Genomic DNA, 26,345 nt, shown 5'->3' on the forward strand with positions numbered 1-26,345 from the left:
CAACGCCTGAAGAACATGGAGATGGAGACTGAGAGCACCACCTCATACAGTACTTTGCTACCAGTATAGTATGTGAAATAGAGGGGAAAATAAACTGTGGACTCATGCTAGCTTTGGAAAAAATCTCATACAGTAAATTTAATAAGATAAGAAAAGAACTACAGTAAGCTGCAAGGCACATTTACGACTGCACATGTGGTACATGGAATGAATGAACATGTGGTAAACACTTGCCTATCGGTATCAGTCATTCTGTTTGTGCTTCTAAAGAATTCTGACAAGAGTTATTTGCTTTATTTTCTATAAAATAAATAAATAACAGTTTTAATAAACTTATGTGCCTCAAACAAGAGCTAAAAAAAGTTGAACTTAAAATTCCTTCTCCTGATATAAATGTAGTACCGTAAATCTTCAGTAAGCTCTGCACTGTCTCTCACCACTGCATGCTGCCTCTACATTTTCCCAGGCTGTCCTTGTGTCAGCCTGTATATCACATTACAAGAGAGGACAAAGCTCCTAAACCTGCAGGACAAGAGCCTTGCATATCAAGCTCAGCTGTCGAAACGATCAGCCAGCCAGTCCCAGTAGTGGAGCTGCTCAAAGGGTTACAGCGAAAAAAAGAGCGGAAAAAAAAGAAAAATCCATAAAATAACAGTGCAAAGACTAAGTTACCTTGGACATTGGAACGTGGCAGTAGAGGCCAGAAGAGCTGATCAGCGGGCCGTCTGTTCTCCCTGGCTGAGCAGGGGAGAAGGGGCACGCACGGCATTAAATGGTGCTCAGCACTTCGAGACTGGCTTAATGGTCCCTGGAACTGTCGTTAGCCACTTTGTCATAAAGGGGTGCATGTCCGCCGATGCGCGCGTGCATATCTGGACTAACAATGTTTTTAGCTTGAGCATATGCTGATCTCCAGTCCGTCTGGGCATCTCAGAGCCTCAGAGGTACAAAGAGACCAAGACAAGGACAACACCGAAGAATAGAAACTTTTCAGGACAAACCGACGGCTCAGAAAAAAACGACTGTAGGATGCATTCCACTGATATGTGGGTGCCCTGTTCTTTCTCTAAATCATTTTCAGAAGACACGTGAGTGGTTCATGTGTAATCTGAACTGTAATAAGCTCTCCTTGTCAACATTAATGTATACTGTACTGGTCATGATAAGCTTGGTTTGATAGATGAGAAAGTGTTTTCCCCCTTTGTCTAGCATCTTCTTTCCAAATGGTGAAAATGATAAATTGGTACTGAGCTGATTGCCATCATCTTCAATGGATTACAAGGATTATGAGGAAGTAGAGAATAGAAAGAGGTGACTCATCGACAACATGAATATCACAAAGACTTTGTTCTGTCTGCTTTTCTTGTATGTAAGTATTCGTTGCACATTTTCACTTTGTTAGTGTTTTGAAATCCTTGGAATCATCAATAATTAGTCATTCTCTCAGCACACAATACAACTGTGCAGCAGAGTTTCACAGTGAAATCAGAGTTATTTTGTACCCATTCTCAAGTCATGTGTCTATACATGATTGTATTGCATCATCTGTTTGTCACTCATGACCTTCCCTTGTTCAAGTGAAAATATGGGAGTCGGTAGATATCATTCACTTTTTCAGTGTATGCAGTTAATAGGGGAAAATATCCTAATCATATTCTTTAGTTTTCTTTTTGATGCAATGCATTGTGGGTGGCTGTCAATTCTCTCATGATTGTAACATCATGTGGAGCTCTAACCATCACCATTTAAAAGCACTAAAAATAATATAAAAAACAGAAGATCACTTTAATGTTTTATTTCTTTTTTTACACCCTATAAGGCTAGGCAGGTTTCATCAGGTTTATTTATTGCTTAGACAAATAGTGTACTCATGATAGTAAAGAAGGAAAATCTTGACAATGCCAGGATAGAAATGATCCTATTGTTGTTTCTTACAATGTTCCCCTTATGATAAATAATTTTCTTTGGCTATGAAAATAATCTGAAATTATACAAGTTTATGTCACAATGTTATTGAAACAAATGATATTCAAAGGATATCCTGATTATTGTGAATAGTGAAACTGGACTGTGCTTAAACTATTGTCTCAAGTATAGCAGTGGAAGCACTGTGTAAGCACACGTGAATTAATTATCATAACCTACTTCAACAAATGCAGTGACAACACAGCAGATCTCTTCTGTCTGCAACTGAACTGTCCCAAAACAACTCCTATATAAAAAAATCCCATAAATCATCCCATTGTTTAAATTTACAATAATGCACAAGTTGGACAGGAATATTACTGTTTTAGGTCACCTTAAGACTACTTATATTGAGAAATACTGTATGTTTGAATATGTGTAAATAACTTGTTGACAGCCTCCTTCAGAAAAGAAAAAAACAAACAAAACAAAGAAGATAACATGGGAAAGCAATCGAAAAGCATCCCTAGGGGAAGAGAGTGTGGGAACACTCCATGACATTACACCAGACTCGCAATATCTGTCCCTTCATATTTCTTCAAACACACTGAGTACTAAAAAATTTCCTCTGTGCCTGATACAAGTATTTACAAATGATTTAAAGAAAGACATTGAAGCTATTCTACATCCTCAGAAAACACATAGGTGGATGGGGATTGAGAAATTTGATGTGTAAATCATCCCTAGAAGCACAAAATTTGAATGCTTTCATTTGGTACTAACAAAGGGGACCAATACAAGCCTGGTTTCGTGCTGCTATTTTGAATTAGCTGTTTCATAAGAGGCTAGATAATCCAGGGATGTGCCAGCGTGCCATGGACTGGCAAATTGTCAAGGTAACTGAGTATTGCTGTATCTTTTCTCCTGCAGCCCGGCACACGGTGTGAGTCCTTGCTTACACTGCTCCAAAAGTACTGTGAAGCGCTCTCTGCCCTCTACAATGTCACAGGTAATGCAGTGTTGCATAAATCTATTCACTAGTAAAAAAATATCAATCATAGATCATATTTGCATGCCGTCTTTCAAATCACCATGCTTTACATTAGCTGACATTACATTCATTAAGCAGAGCAATTTACCATGTTGGAGAAACTGATTGATAACATTAGCAACATTGCCAGACCAGTGAATATAGCTGCAACATCATTAAATCACTAGTGGACGTTTGCTATACTAACCAAGAACCACTGAATAAAATCTGAATATACAAATCACATCTATGAGAAGATGTGGTATGAAACGGGTCTTCGGTATGCGCTGATAGATGGCCAATGATTTTGCTGTGCTGACCACTGTGGAGAGTTTATTCCACCATTGGGGAGGAGGAGGAGGGGGGCAATAGAGATAGGTATTGTGCCTGGAACAAGCATCTGGCCAAGAGATAGGATTTTACATTGATTGACTGGTGAAGCTGTTCCAGTTGCTGCCCTAGAGATTACTAGCAAGGTTTTGAATTTATGAGTTGTAACAGGCCCAGTGAAGTGAGATTAAGTGTGACATAAGCACTCTTGGGAACACTGTAGGAAAGTCGTCCAACTGAATTCTGTATTAGCTTTCGGGCCTCAGTGACTCAGACAGGGTGGCTGCTGACAAAATAATTGCAATAATCCAGGCATGAGAATACTCAGACCTGGTCTAGGAACCGTAGGGTTGCAGGTGAGGAAGGAGCAGATTCTTGGATGGTATAAAGATGGAATCTGCACACCTGACCCACTGAGGCTATATGGATGAGAAGGAGAGTGGGGTCATCTTGGGTTACTGCCAAGCTTCTTACAGGAGAAAGACTCTGAATGAGCTCTGCTGTAGCATCTATCTAGATTGAAGGAGAAATATTCTAGTGAAGAGTACTTTGAGGGAATGTACTGTAGAGCACCTCAGTCATAGCCAATAAGCAGGTTGAGCTCAAGATTGCGGTCAGATTCTATCATCCAGCATGACTTTTGTTTGGGGGGTGGGGGGTGGGTGGGCATTCCATGGCCTGTGGGGACCCGTTTAAAAATTCTGTCAGGAGATCATAAGGCCCTCTCCTCTCCTTTTATTGCCATGCCACCAGCCACTTACCTATAAAGGCCTATAGAACACTGGAATTTCAACATCACCAAAAGCTTACAGGGTTATTGTGAATGTGTGAATAGTAGCAATTAGCTGTCCCAACAGATAAAATTGTGTATTTTCAATGTTTCAGTGATTTATACAAGAAAAATATTAGTTATTTTAACTAAGTGATGTATCCTTGTGCATGATAAAGTAAATCAAACTATGGATTTGTTGTATTTCTAAGGTGTAGCAAAAATAGTTCCTCTGAAAATAGTTCCACTGAAGCATCTGTTGGGGTTTGAGAGGGAGACAGTATCAATATTATTCCTAATTCTTAGTCAATCATTAGCTGAAAAAGTACCCCAAAGTGTATTATTTTTGATTATTTGTAATATTGGAATATGCTCAGACTGTAAGAGAGGAAGCTCTAGTTGTTTTTATTTTTGCAACATTTTTTCCTGCTGTACTTTGCCAGTACATTCTTGCCGGGCTGGCAAAACCAGGAACAGAGACTGGATCATAGCTTGACAAGTACACCATAAACAGTATGTGATGTGCATGAGCTGATACAGTTCAAACAAGGCTTTCATTCTAATCTCACTGTTACATGCCACCATTGAAGTCTTTTCAGGCTGAGCACTCAGAGAGGAAATTCAAACCAACCTGGAAATGCTATCCAGAATTTGAGAAGCTACCACCCTTCAACAGCGCTTTACTTGGATGCATCAGTTTACAGTGTAATGTCTAAACCTGGCTATGAGGCAGCTGAGAGGTGCACTTTCCACAGTGGATCTCTGAAATATATATGTTCTGATCACTAAGTGATTTTTCACAGTTATGCAAAGTCACCTCTGCAGTCTTGAGTGGGAAGTGATCTGCGTGAAAGCTGAGATTTTCATTTTCTAGCAATGAACAGTGGAAAGGGGGAATTGCTCTAGGTACCCATGCTAAAGTTAGTAAGTCTGGTCTTTGTCTGGAATGTCTGGTGTCCTGTTTCATGTTAAACAAAGCAATGTCTGGGTTTACAGTGGCTGTTGACTGGATACTGAATTTCCAGTCAGAAAGACTAATTAATGTTTCATAAAATTCATAATGTAGGGGAAATACCTTTGACTAAATGGTGCAAAAGTATGAGTCTCATAATTAATCAGTCTCAAAACAAATTGTCAAGACATGATTACAAATTTCAATATTAAATATTTAAATAATAACCAATAACTCATCATGTGTGAATTCATGGAGGTTATAAGCTCAAACATTTATTAAAATTATAATCAGATTGACAATGAGGTTTAATAAAATAGAAATTATTAAATGAAAAAAAAAACAACTAAGTTAAAATCCTAAAGTAGTAAATAAGGGTAAATTGGAAAGGTTAGTTGCGTGGCTTGTTTTTCCAAGGAAACTCTGGCTTGGGCAGCATCACTTGGTCAGGCTATCTGTGGAAGCTAATCTTCGTTCTGGTTTTCCTTGCTGATACGGCGAAAGGGTTCTTTTGTCTTTTCAGTGCAGGTTTGCTGTCACAGTCAATGCGCATTTAATTGTTGCTATGCTGCAGAACGATAGCAAGGCCAGAAAATGAACTGATCCTGTGGTGGATGTAATTTCATTAGCTAACTTGCAGGATAACAAACTTACTCTGAGTTTGAAGTAAGCCACTACCATTGGTAGTGACTACAACTGGAGAGAGAGAGTACGTCTCCCCATGTGTTCCTGCATCTTCAGACCTTCACTCTCTCTTTCCCAGATCGGGTTTAGGCCTAGGTGTCCTTAGAGACCACCCTTGGCAAACGTCCTCTAAGCAGCCTAGTGAGCAGAGAAGGAAAACACAATCATAGTAGCTTAGGTACAGGAAGTGGCGTACTGTACCCAGTCACCCATTTGTTCAACAGTCTTTCAAAGCGTGATGTCATGAATGTTAAGTGAGCCTGTTCCCTTGGTTTGAGATGGACGCACTGACCCTGCAATGAAACAAATCTCTACCTCATCTGTTTTGTAACATACTTCCTGTAGAATGTGTTGTCATGGTTGCTTAGCGACAGGGTTCACGGGATACACTTCCGCCAACACGGAACAGGAAGTAGGGTTGTTAGCCATGGTGTATTGTGTGTAGGTGTAGCTAATAAAGAGAGCAGCAAGCAAGTTCAACAAAAGTGTCTCTTGGATTTATTACACATCTACACCAACAATTCATTTTCAATCATATATAGCTATGAGACTGAACTCACTGGACAGAGTGGAAGACGTGTAAAACATGGTGCTAAAACATACCAACACCTATTTAAACAACTTTGGAACTATAGGTCACTATTCTATGCATAGCAGTCAGTAAAGCAATCGATTTAATCCGGTTTATTTATTTATTTATGTATTTAATTATTCATGTTGTTTTAAAGAAGATATTTTAAATATAATTCATTGAGCATTGCAAGAATAGACATTTCCAAATTGAACAGGCTTGTATTTTCTCTTAAGAAAATGAAATGACACACTCTACCAATCTAGTGCATTGTCTTTCAGAAATTTAAAATGAGATTAACAGATCCCCCTGACTACAATTAAGTCAAGCCACAGTCATTGCTATTATGCATCACACAAAGACACTAAAGCTTGAGTTTGATTTAACTCCTGGGGACCACTCCTATTTTTAAAACAATAACCAGTCAGGTCAAGGACAGGTGAACTGCCCTGTTACTGTTTCATAAATCAAGATAGCAAGGATGATATCTGATGTGTTGGATACAATGTATGTTATTGAGAGTCCTTGGGGCAATTATGTGTGCTCTTTTCCAAGTGCTTTTTGTTATTGAAAGTCATAAAGTCAAACCACGTGTGTAAGTTTTTCAACATCTGTGAGAAATTGCTTTGGTGGTCAAGTGCTAAGATTAGGATAGGAAAAGGATTGTATTACTTTAATCCAAAACAAATAACTTGTGTAGGCCTATGATTCATACCACATGAATGGCCTGCATGTAATGGACAAGCTTCAAGTTAAGCTTGTCTCAGATATTGGTTAAGTAGGCACATGCACCAGGAGTGCATCTCTAATTAGTCCAGGTATTTAAAGTGTGCTTTCTTCCTAGTGGGGGTCTGAGACCAGGGACCCACGAGAGAGCGAGAGCGAGGCAGAGAGAGAGCAAAAGCCTCAGCAGAAAGTGCCTTAGTTACAAAAGCAGCTGCATAGCTTCCCTGTTACGTCGTTTTGTTCTGGATATTTTAGTTCGTTATTTTACTTTATTGTTTTTGACCTGGACCCCGTGATGGGGATGGGAGAAGAACTTTGTTTGGTTCAATTAATTCTATGAACAGACTCTCTCTCGCTCAGCCCACAACAAACACCGGTGAAATCCAAATCTTTTTCCACTCCCTGTGTGTCCAACTCTTCTGTCCACCAAAGGGGTGTGTCATGCTGATATTTCTATGAAGTCATGTAAAGTAAATAGGGTTAAATTCCTGTGGGAGGACATTAATACAAACTGGTGGCCCCGATTATAAGAATATTCTGGGATGTAATAGGGTGTTATAGTATATGTTGTTAGTGCTGACTACACCAGTATACTATTCAGTATCATTTTATGACTGGCTGGAATGAATACTTTGAAACACAGCATCACTTTTATGACAGGAAAATCCAATAAACATCAGCTCGAGCTGAGAATAGATGCTATCACAAGCCATATGTGCGCCCAGATGGCATTTATTTTCTCTTGGCTATCTTTTATTAAAATAATCATTTTGACAGATAAAATAAATGAGAGAGAGAGAGAGAGTGAGTGAGAAAGAGAGAGAGAGAGAGAGAGAGAGAGAGAGAGAGAGAATTATCATTATTATGAGTATTATGGAATATAAGGCTACAGTGTAATCTGTTTTGTTATCTAATGGGGCTCAGTGAAGTCTCCATTTTTTTCAGAACATCTCCACTTATTTGCCTGTTTTTTTTCTCTTTTTGGGTGTGTATTGGGGATTATACAGGATGTGATTATATTTTTGCTGAGCTATGAAAAATGTTGAAAGTGTAATTAAAACATCCCCCTTTGCTCAGTAATTTAAACACTTTCACGCATGACTGGAGTAAATGCTTTCAGGGGGTTGATGGGAAAATAGCAATTTGACAGATAATGCAAGTCAGTGCACAGCGCCGTCTCAATTAAATACAAATATACTCCGGAATATAAAATCTCAGGACAGAATTTTCATCTGCCTAAAACAGTTTCCAAAAACATAATATAACAAGACCAGGTCAAAACCTAGTATATGGCTGGACCTAACACACTTCATCCGGCTGACCAATGGTGTAACTTCATCAATCAGTAACTCACTCACAGACATCCACGTTTATGGGGCTGGCCCCGCTGTTGCGGTCCAGCCAAAAATTGATATGAAGTGTATACTCTGAAAAACATCAATTTAGGTGTATACATATAGATTTATATGATGAAATCTAAGATTATATCTGCTCTATGGAATTTAGTAATACAGGGTTTTGCAGTGCATATTTTTAAATAACTTAATTGAAGGGTCCTACGAAACAGCTGTATAACTATTCTGTAAGTAGTACATACCACCTTCCTAAGCACTGCAGAAACATTCATAAGTAATTATTATCTCAATAACTGCAAATAGGCATTTATCTTGACATACCTGTCCCCAACCCTCCACTTAAATGTCTGAGCCAGTGCACAATTTTTTAGACATCATGCCGATGAACAATTGCTGAATTGTGTGCAGAACTTGTTGCTGAGTGGAATACAATTTCCCCCCAATAAATGCTGTCCTCACATCACTGCTTATGCTCAATTTGGAAAACGTATGCTTCCATTATTATTATTATTTTTATTTTTTTGCATGCTTACCTAGGAGAGCAACAATTTCTTTTGACAGCAATTTTGAAATGCTACAACTTCCCCAGGGTGGAAGGATTTGTCCATCAGCTCGGTAACAAACTGTGTGACAGCAGCTTAGAATGATTTTAGCAGTGATGTGGGGATAGGGATAAGAGGCCCTGTAGGGGTGTTTGTTTGCTAAATTGCTGAAGGCATGCCAGCTGTTGTTTTAAATAAATCAAACTCCCTTAAACAGGTAGTATGGTGAGGTGTGTACTAGTGCCACAGCTGTACAATGAAATTTTAGTTAGCTGACATAGTGTTTTGTAGACATTGACACAAATCTACTTCCACCCCAAGGTATGGCACCCTAGGTGGCTGTGACACCTATGCCTAGAGCCAGCCCTGCATTTGTGGGCCAGAGCAGTGAGGGAACTCCTGCCAGGTAACCCAGGTGCAGTAGATCAAGTCAGTTTATTTAAGTTAGATCTTCTATCAAACAGTTGGGTTGAGAGATTATCACTCAAGAAGCAAATATCAAATTGAGTAAATTCACCTGCTATGACTTATCAAGAAAGTCAAGGTACACAAAGAACACATCAAAGATAAAAAAAACTACTGGAGAGAAATTGCAGCCAATCTAAATGAGTGTATGTCATACCAGAACTCTCATTATTCCTCCTGTGGACACATCAGATACTGTGTCTTGGAATTATATAACCCAATTTTATTTAATATTCTTTGATTTTGTTATGGTTTTGTTAAAGACCTACTATTCAGGATGTTTTTTTTTGCCTTGCTGTGGTCCTGTTTTTACAATCAAAGAAGTCTCCTTTTTCATCTTCAACCCCGCCCATTCACCCGGAGCACCTGAATTTGGCCATCCAGCTATCTGGATAGCTAGAGCTAATGTTATTTACAGGTCCAACAGAAATTAAGCAAACTCCCCATGGTGAACTTCACCTGGAAAGGCACAGAGGAAAATAAATTCAAAGGTAAATTCAAGTAACTATAGTTCTTGAACAAGCCCTGTTGGTTTGTATTTTTACTTTGTTGTATCTGGGCTTCTTCACCTCTGCCGTTGCAACAGCTAGCTAGCTAGTAACAAACGCTGCTGAAATCTGAGGCCACACCCACCCCTCCCCATACAGAAAAGAGTGCCACGCCCAGAAACATCCCAACATTTTAGAATAACAAATACAGGTAACGGTGCATTAATTTGGTGTAAGTGCATAAAGACAGCCAGTGTGTCATAGATATTCCTTATGGTTATTTTATAATATTTTCAAGGTTAAAATCCTGCGTAGAATGGCTTTAACTAATGTGATACATCTGTAATTATATGAATTTTAGGTTTTTTCCCTGACAAAATTATAAAGCTACATTTCCTTGATAATGGCCTGCTAATTGGAGTCATATTTATTTTAATTAAGGCCTTTTAGTGCATGTAATATGCTCACACATCAGTAAATTACTCTTATGTCCTAAACAAATAAATGGAAAATTAATTTACATTGAATTAAGGTAATTAGTTGGGTGATGACTTGTCCTAGTCAGTTGATAATTACGAAAAGCCTTTCTCCTCAAGTACTCAGCTTTCTTCAACATATTATACACTTTTTCTTGTGAAGACCAATGCTGCAAACATTAAAACACATTATAAAAAAATTATACTCCTCCACCCCTGAATTTCAAACACATTAGACGGCAACTTTCAAAAAAGCTGAAAAAAATATGAATATTGATCTTTTTTGTTTTTGTTTTTTTGTTTTTGCAAATTTCCATAAGCAAAGCCAGTTTAAACTCTGCCTTTCTTCCTTCTGGATAATTTCCAGTTTTGTGACATTCCTACTCAGGCTCATGCTGGATGGCTCTTGGAATCAAGCTGTACAATCAGTATAAAATTTTATGATTCATAGAGATCATTCTAATCCCTTCAGTCTCATCTCATCTCAAACATTGATTAAAGTGCACGTCCGAAAGGGGTGCAGATGAGCCTAGCAACCTTTCAGCCTAGCAGGTACCCTGATCATCATTTAAAGAAATCCTTGGTGAAGTGCACTCTCGCATTCTTGCTCTCTTGCGCTCAGCAGCCTCCCCACTAGTACTTCTCAACAAGCAGACAGAGACAAGGGACTCTTATCCCTGGCTTCCTAATAAGCTGATTGAGTGCAGCCATTTCCAGTTTTTAGTCTGAAAGTCCTTACATGGTTTCGGGTGGAGCCACCAGACAAGAATATATTTTGTGACTGTCACTCAAAACTATATATATAAAAAAATAATTGGACATCTTGATTCCAAGTGTGTTGTCCTCCGCTTACATTAGAAGGTATCATATGTTTTTGTATCTCAAAATAAGATTGCAATAGACTGAAACAAGACAATGTCACCACAGTGCAGCTGCAGCTGGTAGGCTCCAGTTGCTGAACTAAACTGATGTAGTGAAAGTCATTGAACTGGGTGGGACCAACTGCTTTTCCTAAGGTTTTGTGGTACAGTGTGATCAAAACGTATTATGAAGTCATTGCTACTCAGTGAGTCTTGTGATATTTTGTGTGCAGCCTTGGATATTATGTAAACAAAATAAAACGCATAATTATTGGGTTAACAAAACCAATAAAAGTCAGCTTTACTTTATTAAAAGTTCAACTTTACAAAAAGGGAAAATTAAACACCTTAGGGCGCCTGTTATTATTTTTCACTTGCTAAGGTGACTCCTTTTTTCACCAAGCCGCTCTTCAATTTACCATGCCTGAGTCAGTGAGAAATGTGCATTTCAAAGTTTTGCCACTTTTACTCACAGTGGGAGGCTTTCAGCTCAATCCTGCACCAATACCCTTCCAATAACGTTTCAGTAGGTAACTGTCGCTAGTTAGGTTAGCCAGAACATTATAATGGCGTACGTTTATGGTCATTAGCCTATGTATCAATATATTCAGATATTGGCCTGTCTGATATAATGCATCGACTTATATCTGCATTGGACATGAATAGGACCATATTACAACATAATGGGAAGTAGCAATGAAACTAATGTACAGGTGTGAACGTGTAACGATAACCACTGGGAACGATGTCATCGCGAAGAACAATGTGTGGCATGTCTCAAAATTGCTCCTGAATACAGAACTTACCATTGGCTAAAACTACTGAGTGAGGGCAATAACATTGGTTGATACTTTTGTACTAGGATTGGGTATGCTACCGCGGTAGTGTGTGTGTGTGTGTGTGTGAGAGAGAGAGAGAGAGAGAGAGAGAGAGAGAGAGAGAGAGAATTTACACTGATCATTCAGTAGGCTACGCGACCGTGGAGATTCCTTATTAAAATCGCACTGTTCATACCTTCCAGTTTAAAACTAGTTCAAATCATGGACGCTACAATCTTTCAGATCTTTATCGGCGAATTCGGTGACCCGAACTGTAGTCTCGTGGACGCCTTTCAGGAGACTTTCTTTGAGAACACATCATTTTCGTTAATGGATTTTGATGGTAGCCAACGCTTCTTACATATGTTGTTTTAAGTATTACGTTTTCCATTTTCAGACATGCAGAATGATATTAAGCCAACGGTTTTATTTTCTTTTTTTAGGTCTGTACTGTAATGCCACCACAGACGAGATTGGAACTTGCTGGCCGAGGAGTAGCACTGGTCGAATTGTGGAAAGACCGTGCCCAGAGTACATAAATGGAGTCAAATACAACACCACGAGTAAGTTCACTTCAATAACTTATTAAAATATCGTATTCACTGCCTAGACCGTGTGAATTGTAGGCTATTTAATTTGCTTTGCCATATCAACTTGTATTAGACCTATTGCTGTGTCTATCTGCTGCTTGCGGAAATTTAAAGGCAAGAGTGATGGAGAACGAAACTAACACGGGAGCTGTCCAGTGTAGGCTACCTCTCTCGCATCCTTATCACTTTCGATAAATGTCTCGCCAAAGAAGGCTACAATGACTGGATGTTTAACTTTTTAGATGCCATTGTATTTAACAGTGAGTAGCCTAGTTTTAAACATATTTGAAAATATGGACAGGTGTCGAAACTGTTTCTTCCTGTGAATATTAAGTTAATTCGTTCAAATAATGAACAAGTATAACGTATTGGAGTATAACAAGTAGCTTATTCAATTAACCGAATGCTTAATGATATTGAGATAACGTGGACATTCGTCAGGTCTACCTTTTTCATTTATGGTGAAACCAAGCGTTATGTCTGAGTGAGAGAAAAAAATGCTTTGCTAAGATTCGAAAGTTTGCAAACTCGTCTTTGAAAGAAATGTATTAGCAGGTTATTTATAAGCAGTGGAAACGGCGTAGCACGCTTTCTGTTCAGCAAGTTTCTTCGAAGACATGTACTCGAGATGTTATACTGTAACTCACAAATATTCAGTGCCACTGATTTATTTATTTATTTCCTTTTGATCTGTTTTGATATTTGGCAAAGGACCATCATGTTCAGGGAAGAAACATGCATGATCAAGTCTGAGCATAGATTTTGAAAATGTAATTTTGAACATTACAGTTAAAGATTGGAGTATGGTACTGGTCCCATATGGAATTAACCATTATTATGCATGATTTTATTTATTTATTTATTTATTTATTTATTTATGAATGGAAAGGTGCCATATTGCATAGAAATTACCATTTACTTTGCTTTTATTTCATAGCAAATTTGTAGTCTGGCTCTGTACTGCCAAGGTAGGCTTACACATATACTTCCTCACCCTGAAGTTTTCCTCTAATATGATGCAAAAAGGCTCGTTGGTATCAGCCACAGGACAAACATTCCCAATAATGTTTTTCACTGTAGACAGAAGTGCTTACAGCTTTTCTATTTTTGCCTTGCCATGTTTTATTTTTAAAGTGTTTCTGTTGGCTCCCTTCTGTTTTATCCCTTACTGTTTCCACAGAAACGCTCCTTTTGAATCGGCGCATTTAAGTTTGTGGAAATGCATAGATTTTTTTTTATGTGTGTTTGAGGGTGGAACTTGGGTTTCTCTCAACCTATCAATTTTATTAATTTTTTTTTATTTTTATTGTGACATATAGTGTACACACATGTGCACAAAAACCAATCCCTTGTTAAATCAGTCACATAAGCCATTTGTTTTCCAAACCATACATACAACAGACAGACTGTCTGGATACTGTGTGCGGGACAGATTTTTATTTCAACAGATGCTTTACTAGCTCTTTACTAAAATCTGTTACATGGTGACCCATTTAAAATAAGATCTTTTATAAAATCTGTTAATGAAAGGTCCTTGAATTTGCATTGTGAAAGAGTTACACAACACAGTAAAATGTTTAGTTTTATATCAAATCTTGCAGAGTGCATATGGTCCCTATTGGACTCATGTGCATGGTGTTATCGTTGAATTAACAATGGAAATGTTATGGTACATTATCATTGCCAGGTGACGTGACGTAGATCCATTTGGGCTGAACAGAAATGTCCGTCAGCGCTTGGGATTTTTGTGAAATGTGCACATGTTCTTGCATGCATTACATTGTACCCAGAAACACCTAGATATTCCCAGCTGTAAGTCACTGGTGATATTAGTCAAAAGTGAGATGGGAGATAAATAATACTAGTTGTTTAGCAGCTCATTGAAGCTTAAGCTCATTTAAGTCTTGCACTCACGTAATTGGAAGATGAGATAGGCTTTTCAGGCATTTCTGTGTCAAGTGGAATGCGTACAAGAAAGACTATATTTTTTTAAACCTAAGTGGGTCTGAGGGTGTTTTCACATATCTTTTTAAATGAACCAAACTCAGTTCTTTTAAAGTGAACCATCTGCAAATGAACTCAGTTTTTTGTCATGTTTGTAAGTGGACTCAGCTCTCTTCCTGGTTCACTTAAGCATTGAAGAGATCTCAGACCACTTGTTGTTCACAAAGCACCTCCTTTAGAACTCAGGCTCCACTGCTGTACCATTGGAATATGGGCAGGGGTTGACATAAGTGGCATGCAAGATTAAAATGGATAGTAATTTTATGTCTGAACAGAATGTGCACCTAAAATAGTTCGGCATTTACACCATTATGGCATAGAATTCCTTTGCATTTTTATGTTTTTGCCATTAATGCATACTTGTGTACTACTTATGTCAACCCCTGATTATGGGTAATTTTCTTCAGGCCTCTGAAGATATATTTATCATTTGGTTGCGCTACATTGTGAGGAAACTGATGCAAGAAGTGCACAGGTTTCTTCTGACCAAACGATCCTACAAACACCACCAGCAACCATTCTGTTATTTCTTTTTAGCCAGGTACACTCAGAAGTCATTACAGCTGTGCAGAATCAAGGTATTAAACGTCTTGGGGTATTAAAGTGTACAGTAAAACGAAAGTGGACAGGGGCCACTTCGTGTTCACAAAAAAAGTGGACCTCGAGACCACCTTCTGAGTTCAGTTCATTTCAGTGGGGCCTGAGTTCCTTTGGCATGTTCACATATGCTTAAATAATGCTGAGTCATTAGCCCATTAGTCCACTTGAGAGGCTGGAATGAAGTGTGAAAACACCTTGGGGTGCAATTTTGGCAGCTCCTTGGAATTTTTGGGTCAGTCCACTGGTTTGCACCTTTCGCCACCCGCCTGCCCAGACCACGTCTATGGTGTATGGTGTAGGCCATCATCTGGCGGATTGGTCATTTCTGTGCTTTATCATGCAATGCGTGCATGTTTCACATTAAAAAGGCGATGAACAGTTTTCATGGATCATATGCTGTCCAATTTCACTTTGATATAAATCCCAGAAGCAGGAAAAATAAATTTGTTGTTCATTGTCTTTTTTTAATTTAAGTTTTAATTCCTGTATTTCTATTTTTAATTGTTTATGGCTGCTCTTATGCTACATTGTGGTCTTCAATTTTAAGAATTCTTTTTCTTACATCCTTCTGTAATGAGAAGAATGACAATAAATGCGACTTGAACTATCTTCATTTTAATTGACTGTATTTAAAATGATAGCGACAGTATTGGCTCAAATTATGGACAGATTACCTTTATAAACAGAGTTTGATGATTAATGCAATATTTTGCTACAATCTCTCTTTTTGGCATAATACATTTAATATCAATATCAATGTAATATAAATATGTATAAAACAAAAATGTAGAGTGAAACAAACATTTGAGTGAAACAAGTGAATTACTTAAAAACAATGCGATCAAAAGCTATGAATTACGCTAGAAAGAGCTTACACTTGTCTGCTACAATGCATTACGTTTGAAGTGATCCCAAATGGTTAATGTACAATTTAAACGTTAATGTTGTCCAATGTTACAACTGCAAAGTAAGTGCAGGACAGTTATAACAGAGGTAACGATTATCTTATTTCCTCTGATTACCTACTGGTTACCTACTGGCTAGACCGTATCAAGCATACTACTACATGAATTGATTGGTTATTAATAAATGCAGCAGTACCACACCCACTGATGATATATTCAGTATAACCCAACACATGTTTTGCGCAGCGCGCTCCTTGCCTGTGGTGTTGAAAATACCAACAATCACATGCCACGCCCAGTCCACCACGTGCCGTGCTATTGACTGTGCCCATGTGACTTTGATTTTGGAAAATAGAGCTCCAAGTTGTTGCACTAATAAATCCCATCAACATTGATGTAAAAATCAAAAATGGCCAGTCTGATTAATTCTGTTGTGCTGAGCACTACATAAATTCCTCTGTCCGTGAATTTCTCAAACCCAAGGGACATAAGTGATCAACCATTTTAATGAGACACACCAAGCCCAAAGTACATAGCAGCATTGGGTCAAGTTAATTATTCTGTGAAAACTGAATGCTGTCACTGTCATGAATGCACAAACATGTTGGTGTTCTTTTAAGATGTTTTTCTTTTTAGTTGTAAAGCACTTAGGCTGAAAAACCTGTTAAAATGGCAATTTTGTGCAGTGTTCATAGGGACAATTATACTTATATAAGATTTAAAAAAAAAAAAAAAAAAAACTAGGCTTAATACGGTGTTAGACACTATCTAGTCTGTAATCAGAGCACTATGTGCAATTTAGTTAGGAAGTTAAATTCCACGTAGGCATGAGACCAATAAAATATAAGCTGTGGAAAATCTTGCCAAATACTGTATATCGCTCATCGTTTACTTAACTGGGAGAATAAAGTATTAACCTTTGTGTTCTGTTTACGTACTAACACCTGTAAAACTGTTTGCCTGGGCAAAGAACCCAGAACATTTTTGGGATTTTAAAGTGTCTATCATTTATGATAAAGATGTGATTTATGTACAAAGTCCTCTATAATGAAGGCAGTAGATTATTGATATTTATTGCATTAAACAAAACGGGAACCAAACGCATGCTGGTTTATTCACTGGTTATGGAATACATCCCTCAAAAGTGCCATTTCTCTTTTAATAAAAGCTTAAAATGGGTCATTTGGACCCAAACCAAACACACGGTTTAAGTCAGTGGTTCTCAAGTTTTGTCTTGGGGTACCACTGTGTATGCCGGTTTTTATCCCAATCACAATTGTAATACCAGAATTTTAACAAGCTGTTAATTTTTCTTAATTACGCTTTTCATGCTTTGAGATATTATTATTTACCACCTTAAGCCATGTTATGTCAGAAATGTCTACGTGTGCCATTAAGAATAAAAGTCCCATATTCACGAGAGGTAAAAAAGTACTTCAAATTTAAACATATGTGTTCAATAACCTTAACTGAGCCAGAGACTGGCTGTAAAAGAAATAGGCCAGGACTGAACATGAGAACCACTCTATTATAATTCATCAATACCAATAATTGGTTTGTATTCTTGCTGTATTCACACTTGGACCAAGTGGCTATTAAGGGACTAGGAACTGACTTGAATTTTAGAACAAAGGTGTGAATCCAGAGCAGCCAGTTTTGAAAAGGATGACTCACTGCATGCATCCTTTCACGTGCAGACATTTAAAGGCATGTCCAGCCCCAGCATACTGCATTGCAAACTGTGCAGCTTTTGTTTAAACTATCAATTTTACAGTGCTGCTAAAATTGGCATTTTTATGATTTAGAGGTGACAGTTCATTTAGCACTAGCCAGTAATTAGAAGCTTCATTCTACTTGAGACAGGTAAGCCATAAGCCATTGTAAAGCTCTATTCCCCAGTTCACCCCTATTTATAAACATTAATGATTAAAGAAAAGCATTTCCTTAAGAGGCTTATAGCCTTTGAATTTTTAAAGCTCCACTATCTTTTTTTTGCATCTCGCCAGGTTTTATGTTTTCATTTTTGTTTTAGAAAAAAAGGCTGAGCTTTACAATGTGTAGAGGAGCTCTTGGCTTTGCTTCTTGCCCAGGGTCTATCATTGTACATCCCTATTTAAAGTCTCCATCAGAGCCATCCCATTCAATGGCTGTTCAGTCTCTAGGACCATACAGATGCTGCACACATGGCTCCGCACACAGAAATAAATATCATCAGTTATGAGACGGTGTACCAAAAGAGGTCTAGACACCGATCATGATAGCACGCCTCTCTGTGTTTCATTATAATTCACTGTTTAGTGTCTTAAAGTGCAGCATTTGCTGTGTCACTTGTGTGTCATTGGCCCAGTTTGCTGGTGTTGGCCCTCTCTAGTCAGGAGGCATTAGATAATGGATGTCACTTAAAGACAAGCACCGCTGGGAGAGAGAAATCAAAGTGGAGTTTTGCTGGAAGGAAGTTCAGAGGCAACCATTTCCTCCTTTCTGTGTGTGGCATACTTTATTAATTTATATTCCCACAACACATGAGTGACACATATACTGTGTCTCTCTCTTATATCTCTGCTCCAAACTGCTGTGCGTAAACAGTTGAAATTCCGTGACAACTGCTTTAAATTCTCATTAAATTAAGTCCATTAAACATCCTGTTTCACATGCTCATTATGAATAGTGGGTGAGCGTACATGTGTATGCATGCATGAATGTATGTGCGTGTATGCTTGTGAATGTACAGTGTGTCCGTATTTGTGTGTGTCTATTTGTGTTCGTCTGTGAGTTTTAATTTTAGAAAAGGCTGTTTCTTTGTTGTTGAAGAATGTTATTTCTTGTTATTTTGGCTATATGGCAGATCTGCTGCAATCTGTTAGATTGCCTTCATAATCTTCAATCTCAAGTTGCGCTGATTCAAGGCAAATCATTTTTCAATTGGCTTAATGTGAACGTACCAATACATATATGAGTGACCTATTTTTTTTTTACTGAGCTGTGAATTAGTGATAAAGCTAAAATGACCTCAATGAAAAACTTACAGTCTTCATTTGTGTCACTCCTTCTTGGTGCAGTTAATCCTGCCCTCCATCTGTATCGACTCCCGGCTGTGTTATTATCACTTAGGTCTAGGGGTGACATGTTATTAATACTCAGGGAGACCTGGTGGGCTGCAGTGTGAAAAGAAGTGGTGCAAGCTTCAGAGAAGGGTTGTATTAACCCTTCTGGGTGTTGCAGTGATCAGATGAGCTTGATATTGCAATAGGACACTGTGTAGTATAATAGGGAAATGGGGTTCCCTGGGAGAAATGTGTGGTTCTGAAATTAAAAAAAAAAAAAAAAAAAAAAAAAATGGAAGGATGATGGGCTGTCCATTCTCCTCCAAGAAATAAATAAATAAAGAAAATGGGGTTCCCCAGTGGTTCGGTTCGTAAAAATGCTCACCTCAAACTCAAGCTAGACCTTGAGGTTTTGGTTACAGGTTTGAGAATTTTCAATGGGAGTCTAAAGCAGCAGAGCAACTGACTTGCTCCCACCAGAGGTAGGATGGGTTTGAATTATCCAGAGTTCGTCAGGATAGCCCTAAATTAGTTCCTCTCACCCACACACTGGGTACCCATATCAGTGAGAGATTCAGCTCTCTTCCAACAGGCACTCTCTCTCTCTTAGTACTGTGTAGGCTGCAGCCTGTAAAATGGAGTGTGCTGGAAGAGCATGTGCTCCTTGCATGAATGTGTGTGAGGGTACGGTGAGGCGTGCACTGATAATAAAGCTCTCCACCTTGGAGGGAGAATGAAAAAAGAGGAAACTTATCAATGAAATGACACAAAATATCTGGTCCAAGTGATACAACTTTGGTTGCAAAGGGGGAAAACTACTCCTGGTTGCCCATATGAGATAAACTTCAGACAAGACTTTGAGTTCTCATACCGTGAAATTGGAATCTGTACCTGTTGTAGACATTCTCGCAGGATATTGGACATTTACACGCTATACTCACAGGATGTCAGACATTCTGTGAAGCTTTTCTGATGCAAAGGTTTAACTGCTTAATATGCACATTACATCTTCACCTATGATCTGAAGTGCATAATGATTAATTCTTGTGAGACAAACTGCTTCCAAAGTAAGTGTCATGTTCTGACATATGACAAGTGACAGCAAGTACAGGCATACAATTGAAGACAAGTACTTTAATTTGAATTTGTTAGAAATGTTTTTAAGTGAAAGATGAGGAAAATCCCATGATATCTGCAATGTAGCACTGCACCTTACCTTCTTTTAAAGTCTTATTTGGTTTCACATTTTATTTTAAATGTAATGAGTAATATCTATTAATAAATATTATTAATAAATAATATTAATATAATAAATATGTAATACCTATATTTCTGTCTATCCTATTTTTTATGAATAATTATTAAACTAATTTAATAATTTAAATTTTTAGTGGATGCATTTCTATTTGATCCTTTTTCAATCCAGTATGCCCTGGAAGTTTTTCATCAAAACATTAACATGTTTCTCTGTACCCATCCATATTGAATGTTGTAGCAAATGAAACTAAAATAAACATACGTATGAGTAAAAATGACAATCCGTGTGGCAAAATTTTCCGCACAACAAAGACATCATTTTTCATTGTGGAGCTGACATTTAAGTTTCAGACAAGATCTGCGAAGAAAATGATCTGAATGAAAATAGCAGCCTTATTCTATTTTGACCTTTTCTTGGACCTAATGATATTTTAGTATAATTGCAGAATATAAATTACTTTGGAATATATAACACTTTAATTGCTTTAACAACTTCTGTGATACTTGTTATTCCAAAGCACCAGAGACTTAATTGTCAGAGCTTAATTGTCAGATACAAAAAAGAAGGTAGTAAAGGGTATCTCAGAATACCTCACAAACATGAATGATACTTTTCATGATATAAATGCATATCAAACAACTTGTAGAGAAGCATACCCAGAAAAATGCATAAGTATTACATGCAAAAACTGGCAGACATTACAAACTTGTACACATTGCTAAAGTACAGCTTCTGTACTTTCATCAGGTTTATTTTCATTTTTTTTTGGTAACAACTGAACTCACCACCTGTGAAACAAACCAAAACTAAGTAAGTAAGTAATTAACTAAGTCAAGCAAAAGTTGAAGCATTGAAGCAAGGTAAAATGTTGCAGAAATTTACCTTTTAACCTACAGTGCACATATTGTAAATTTTCTAAAATATTGTATTTACAAACTACAATGAGTCTGCGCCTGAGTAGATTCCCTCAGACACTGCATGACGGTGCAAAACACCTTTATCTGAACTGGCCCTGATCAGTGCATTCCCACAAGCTGTCATCATCTCCCCTTTCTATTACCACTAATAACATGATATTCTATCAGCATTATCCAAATCATGGTTCTTCAGAATGGCAAAGCGGCTAGGTATTGCCTCAGACTTGGGTAGCTAAAAATCATGTTCCCTAAAAGGGCACCATCAAATGTGCCTGTTTATGCACACGCAAAACTCAGAATCAAAAATGAACTGATTAAAATGCTCTACGTTCATCTTATAATTGTTGTAAAACGTTGTTCATACAAATAAAAATAGTTTAATGGATCATAAGGTATTTGTATCATGTATATTTTATATTGTTGATTAGTGTTTTTCTGTGATTTTGCTTGGTGTTATTTGCCTGAGGAAAGAAAACACGCCGAGCGCATCGAGGAAGGCTGAGTGACAAAACATTTGTGTGTTAAAAACATGTATTAAATCTGAACGCTGCTTTATATTGGTGTGCGCTCCCTTTCTTCTGTCTTATACATACCCCTGAATAAGAGTTTGTGAGAGTGACGCGTGTTCCTTAAATTTCTTAACAAAATCTGAAACTTACCCATTCAATCATGTAACTTAAATGTTGCACAGGGGACACAGTATTTTAAGTAGCGTTAAAAAATTGCAGTCCCAATAGAGTGCAATGGTTTGATTCATGTAAAACGTTTCTTGTGAGGAAGCTGAATGCGCTGGTCTCAGCTGCTTTCGGTCCAAGGGAGCATTAAACTCAAATTCACAAAGCTGGTGTCATGCAAGGACAGACAACACATCAATTGCTTTTCAATCTTAGAGAGTCTACCTGTGTCAACTGTGGGTGGGGTTTGGTACTTCTGAAAGCTCTGGGACTTGAAACCTACCCGTAACATGCTTTCTCTAAGCTGTTTGAACATATGCTGCATTATTGAAAAGAACCATGATACATAATCACTGTGATACAATTGTTGAAACAGTGCTGTTGAACACAGTATCAGATGTTGGTCACAAAATCACTGGCTTGTTGAATTGCCACATGAAGTTTTGGGTAAAAGTGGAAGGGTTAGAGAAAGTACAGACCCCCAATCCTCCAACTCCCCCCCCCACCCCCACTGAATCATAGTGCCAATGAATCATTGACGACTAACAGTCAATGATTCATTGGCACTATGATTCAGTGGCGCAAAAGAAATTTTCCCTGGTTAACATGCACACATTTGCTCTGACACAGGAGGAATGCCACTTAATTTTAACGCACTTATTTTCACCTGACACAAGCAACATTTTTAAGGCTACCAACACATAGCATGAACACTGTGGAATGCTCTGCAGTGCTGACAAAATGATCAATGGATATCCTCTCAAATGTGCATGCTGTTAATAAGATGCATATTTCATGAATTTCATTTTCATATTCAGCTACATTTTTGTAAGTGTAGGCAATACAACCTGTAACAGTTTCGTTAGCCAAATAATCAGTTACCTACAGAGGTGGGAAGTGCAGCGGTCAGAAAGTGTAAAAGTCCAGCCATGTGTTTCTTCCCTTCATGAACTTAGCCAGCTGATTTCACTAGTTAGTTCTACCACCTCGCTGAAGAATTATGGAAGTGAGTAAATCCAAGCGATTAGAACAAAAATACTGGGGAGGACTTTCACTTTCTGAACCAGAATTTTACACCCATGCCGTTTTAAATATACACATAATGTTCCATGCCCAATGGTTCAGATGTCTAACATATAGTTCATAAAAAAATAAATATTAATGACAAAATAATTTTTCCTGTCCAGCTACCCAATACACTTGAGAGATGCACCGCTGGAGCCCTGCTGGAGTCAAAAGTTCCCCCACTGCAAGCTGTGATTTTTTGAAAAACTGAAAATATTTAATATAATTACACAGGTTAATTTGTCAGACAAAATCTAACTGTGCGACAACATTAAAGACAGGCACCAGAAATATCATAATAAAAAATAAATAAATGTCATAATAAAACCAGGTTTGGAGAATATGCAAATAATATTAATGTGTTTGTTGTGATTATTCTCCATTTTGGAGATTCCCGCAGCCTTTTTGTACAGACATTTGTATATAATCCACAGGCCTTTGGGGAATTGTAGTAATCAGAAATTATCTCCGGATGGCCTTATTGCTTATTTCCAAAGTTTTGGTCTTATGCCACAGACTCTTTTGGTTTTGTTTGAAATTAGACATACACAACATAAATGGACATGATAAATATCAGCAAATACAGATTAAATTAGAAGGCATATATTCAGTATAATGACTTCATTAATGAAGTTACTTGAGCATGTAAACAGATTTTATGCCTGCCAACATACTGATTTCAAAGTGTTAATGGCCAACTCGTTTTCTCAATTATGACTTAAGCACATCCCCTTTGTTGTAAAAATGTCACTGCAAAAGTAATTTATCATAATTTATCATAGCTTGCTTTGCCTTGAAAATTAAGCATGGAAATCTGTTGTAATTGTCTGCTTCAGGAGTCTATTTATATTTCAAAGTATATAGTATAGTGTAGTATGCACTATACTGCATACAGGGAACAACAAATATGATCATTTATTTTTATTTAATTGATTTGCAAAGGTGATGTGGGACAAAAATACATATATCATAAGTGCAATTCTTAAAGCACATTTTACAGTACAAATTACATATTATTATTGTTGTTGTTGTTGTTGTTGTTATTATTATTATTATTATTAATTCAATCAAAAATAGCAAAAAGGGAGTCTTATGGGCTTATGCATTGACTTTAATTGTCTAATTGTATTGTTCTACACTTTACTTCATCCTGTATCTGCTAGCTTGAAAACAGTGGGAAGGCATTTTGATAGTAATATGACTACTTTGGTCAAAATAAATGTACTCGCTCATGAAGTTTACTCTGTAACTATTTCATATATGTTATTCATTAAAATTTTATCTGAGAAACATTAATAATGGCAAAACTATCCATATTATAGTTTAGTACTAACTCAATAGAAATAATTGTACAAGACATTACAATATTCTTGCTTTTCCCCTTCTCTAATTTGGATGCCTAATCATGCTCACACTGCAACACTCATCACAACCCCCACTGTTGAGTGAGGAGAGCGCAGACCAGTCAAGCGTGCGCTCTCCTCCGAAACATGTCGGCCAGTGCTTCTTATCACACCACACTTCAGTAAGGCTCACACAGTCGAGATTCAGATGAAGACATTTCATGTGCAGTCAACAGACTCATTTGCGGGCACCTGCTCGACCACCGTATTCACTGAGACGCTTCCTGTTTGGCTGACTGAAACCCTCCCACCAACTGTGAAATACTACACAGTAAAAGGTTCAGTGTTAAAACATCTCATGGAGAGTTAATATGAGTCCACTATGGCCAGAGTGGACTCATATAAACTTTTCAAAAGGTAATATAAGTCCACTATGGCCAGAGTGGACTCATAAACTTTTAAAGAGGTATTATGAGTCTACTATGGCCTGTGTGGACTCATACAAACTCAGCTAGAGTTAAATTAACACTGGACATTTTACTGTGTAGAGCCAAATATGGGTTTCCCTGCCCAAATGTGTAATATGTTCATCACCTTATTATTATTTTTTGTTTCATGCAGTTTGACCAAATCTGCCCCTGAGGCGTAAGCCACAAGCAACTGCTATCTGCTATCTAGATAGCTATCCAGTGGATAGATTAAGCATAGATACTTAAAACAAATTAAACAGTTTTGTTGGTTTGCAGGTCCAGGCCAAGGTCGGTCTGGAGCTGAGTGCATCAGTTAGGATCTGGGCTGGAGTATGATCCACATATACTCTGGATATTGGTGCTGCCTCTGTAGTAGTACTGGCTTATTTTGCGTTGGAATCTGTGTTAGTTTTCCGGCCAGATGTTGCGATGGACTGGCACACGGGACACATCTTACTGTTTGGTTATTAAAAACCATTCACGTTAGGCTCCTTTTTGTTGCCTATTTTTACCGCACATATAATGCATGCCATGTATGGGGGAACTGTTAATGACTCAATGGTTCTGACAGCACTTGACTGTGTAGTGTGCACAATTTCTGGATACAAGACCTGAATTAGTTTAATAGTGGATTATTTATCTTTGAGGTGGAAAATGTCCTTTAGTTTCCTCTTGCATATTCCTACAAAGTCATAACCCTTACTGCTAACAGAGAAATCTACCCTGTAGTGAGGGTCAGAAATGGCAGATTGTAATGGTTTACTGCTCAAATTAGTTTTTACTGTTATTTATTTTACAAACTGCTGAATCCTAGTTACACACACAGCTCCATCCTGTTACCATTCTAATTCATTAGAATATGCAGTGTGACATGTCTGCAAGAATAGCCATCGCCTTGTTGTTGCTGTCTGCTGTGTGCACCTCCCTGTTCCTGGAGCTTCTTGGAGTTGTCCAATCAGCACCACGGTGCAAATATTTGTCAGTGTGCAAACCCTGAGTCACTTCGCTCCCCTTTTCCTGAGACATGGTGTGCATCTGCATTAATTCTACTCCACTCAGCTATTACCCTTCAGGTGAACAGGTCTGTTAGTTTTTTTTTTGTGTGATTCAGGAAAGGTAATAAGCACGAGAAAACCAATCGGTAAGACCTACAGCCCTTATTTACATATGTGCAATATAGCTGTCCAGTATTTTTAATTAACCAAACCTTGCTAATGTGGAAAACAAAATCTTTTTTTATATTTATTTATATTAAATTTGAAATTGTTATCAGTGGTCAGGTTCCTTGGAAATGAGCTGTGTGATGACTCAAGGGAAATTGAGTTTTTAATTGGACTTGGAGGCCTCGCTTAAAAAATATATATTTTAGTTATAGTAACGTTATGGATACATGGCCATTATTTCCGGCATTACAATGCATGGAACTCTTCTGTAAACTCCCCTTTCCAGCATGCTTTAAGGAATGCTTCCTGTCATGCACTGCAAAGTTGATTGCAAATGATTG

General features: G+C 37.8%; 1 protein-coding gene across 3 annotated transcripts in view; it reads left to right on the forward strand.

The window, feature by feature from the left end:
- Positions 1 to 668: 668 nt before the first annotated feature.
- The window catches only part of LOC118234689 (corticotropin-releasing factor receptor 2), an 80,134-nt gene continuing 54,457 nt past the window's right edge, over positions 669 to 26,345 (forward strand). The window contains exons 1-4 of one of the 3 annotated variants that reach the window (XM_035431405.1): positions 669 to 1,088; positions 1,210 to 1,369; positions 2,836 to 2,914; positions 12,415 to 12,534. In XM_035431405.1, the coding sequence (XP_035287296.1) occupies positions 1,328 to 1,369; positions 2,836 to 2,914; positions 12,415 to 12,534 (241 nt within the window). In that variant the 5' untranslated portion in view covers positions 669 to 1,088; positions 1,210 to 1,327. Of the gene's footprint in view, positions 1,089 to 1,209; positions 1,370 to 2,835; positions 2,915 to 12,068; positions 12,315 to 12,414; positions 12,535 to 26,345 lie in introns of those variants that run through there. The other 2 variants (XM_035431408.1, XM_035431406.1) reach the window with 2 other exon arrangements.

This window comes from Anguilla anguilla, chromosome 8 (genome assembly GCF_013347855.1).
Source record: "Anguilla anguilla isolate fAngAng1 chromosome 8, fAngAng1.pri, whole genome shotgun sequence".
Taxonomy (NCBI): Eukaryota; Metazoa; Chordata; class Actinopteri; order Anguilliformes; family Anguillidae; genus Anguilla; species Anguilla anguilla.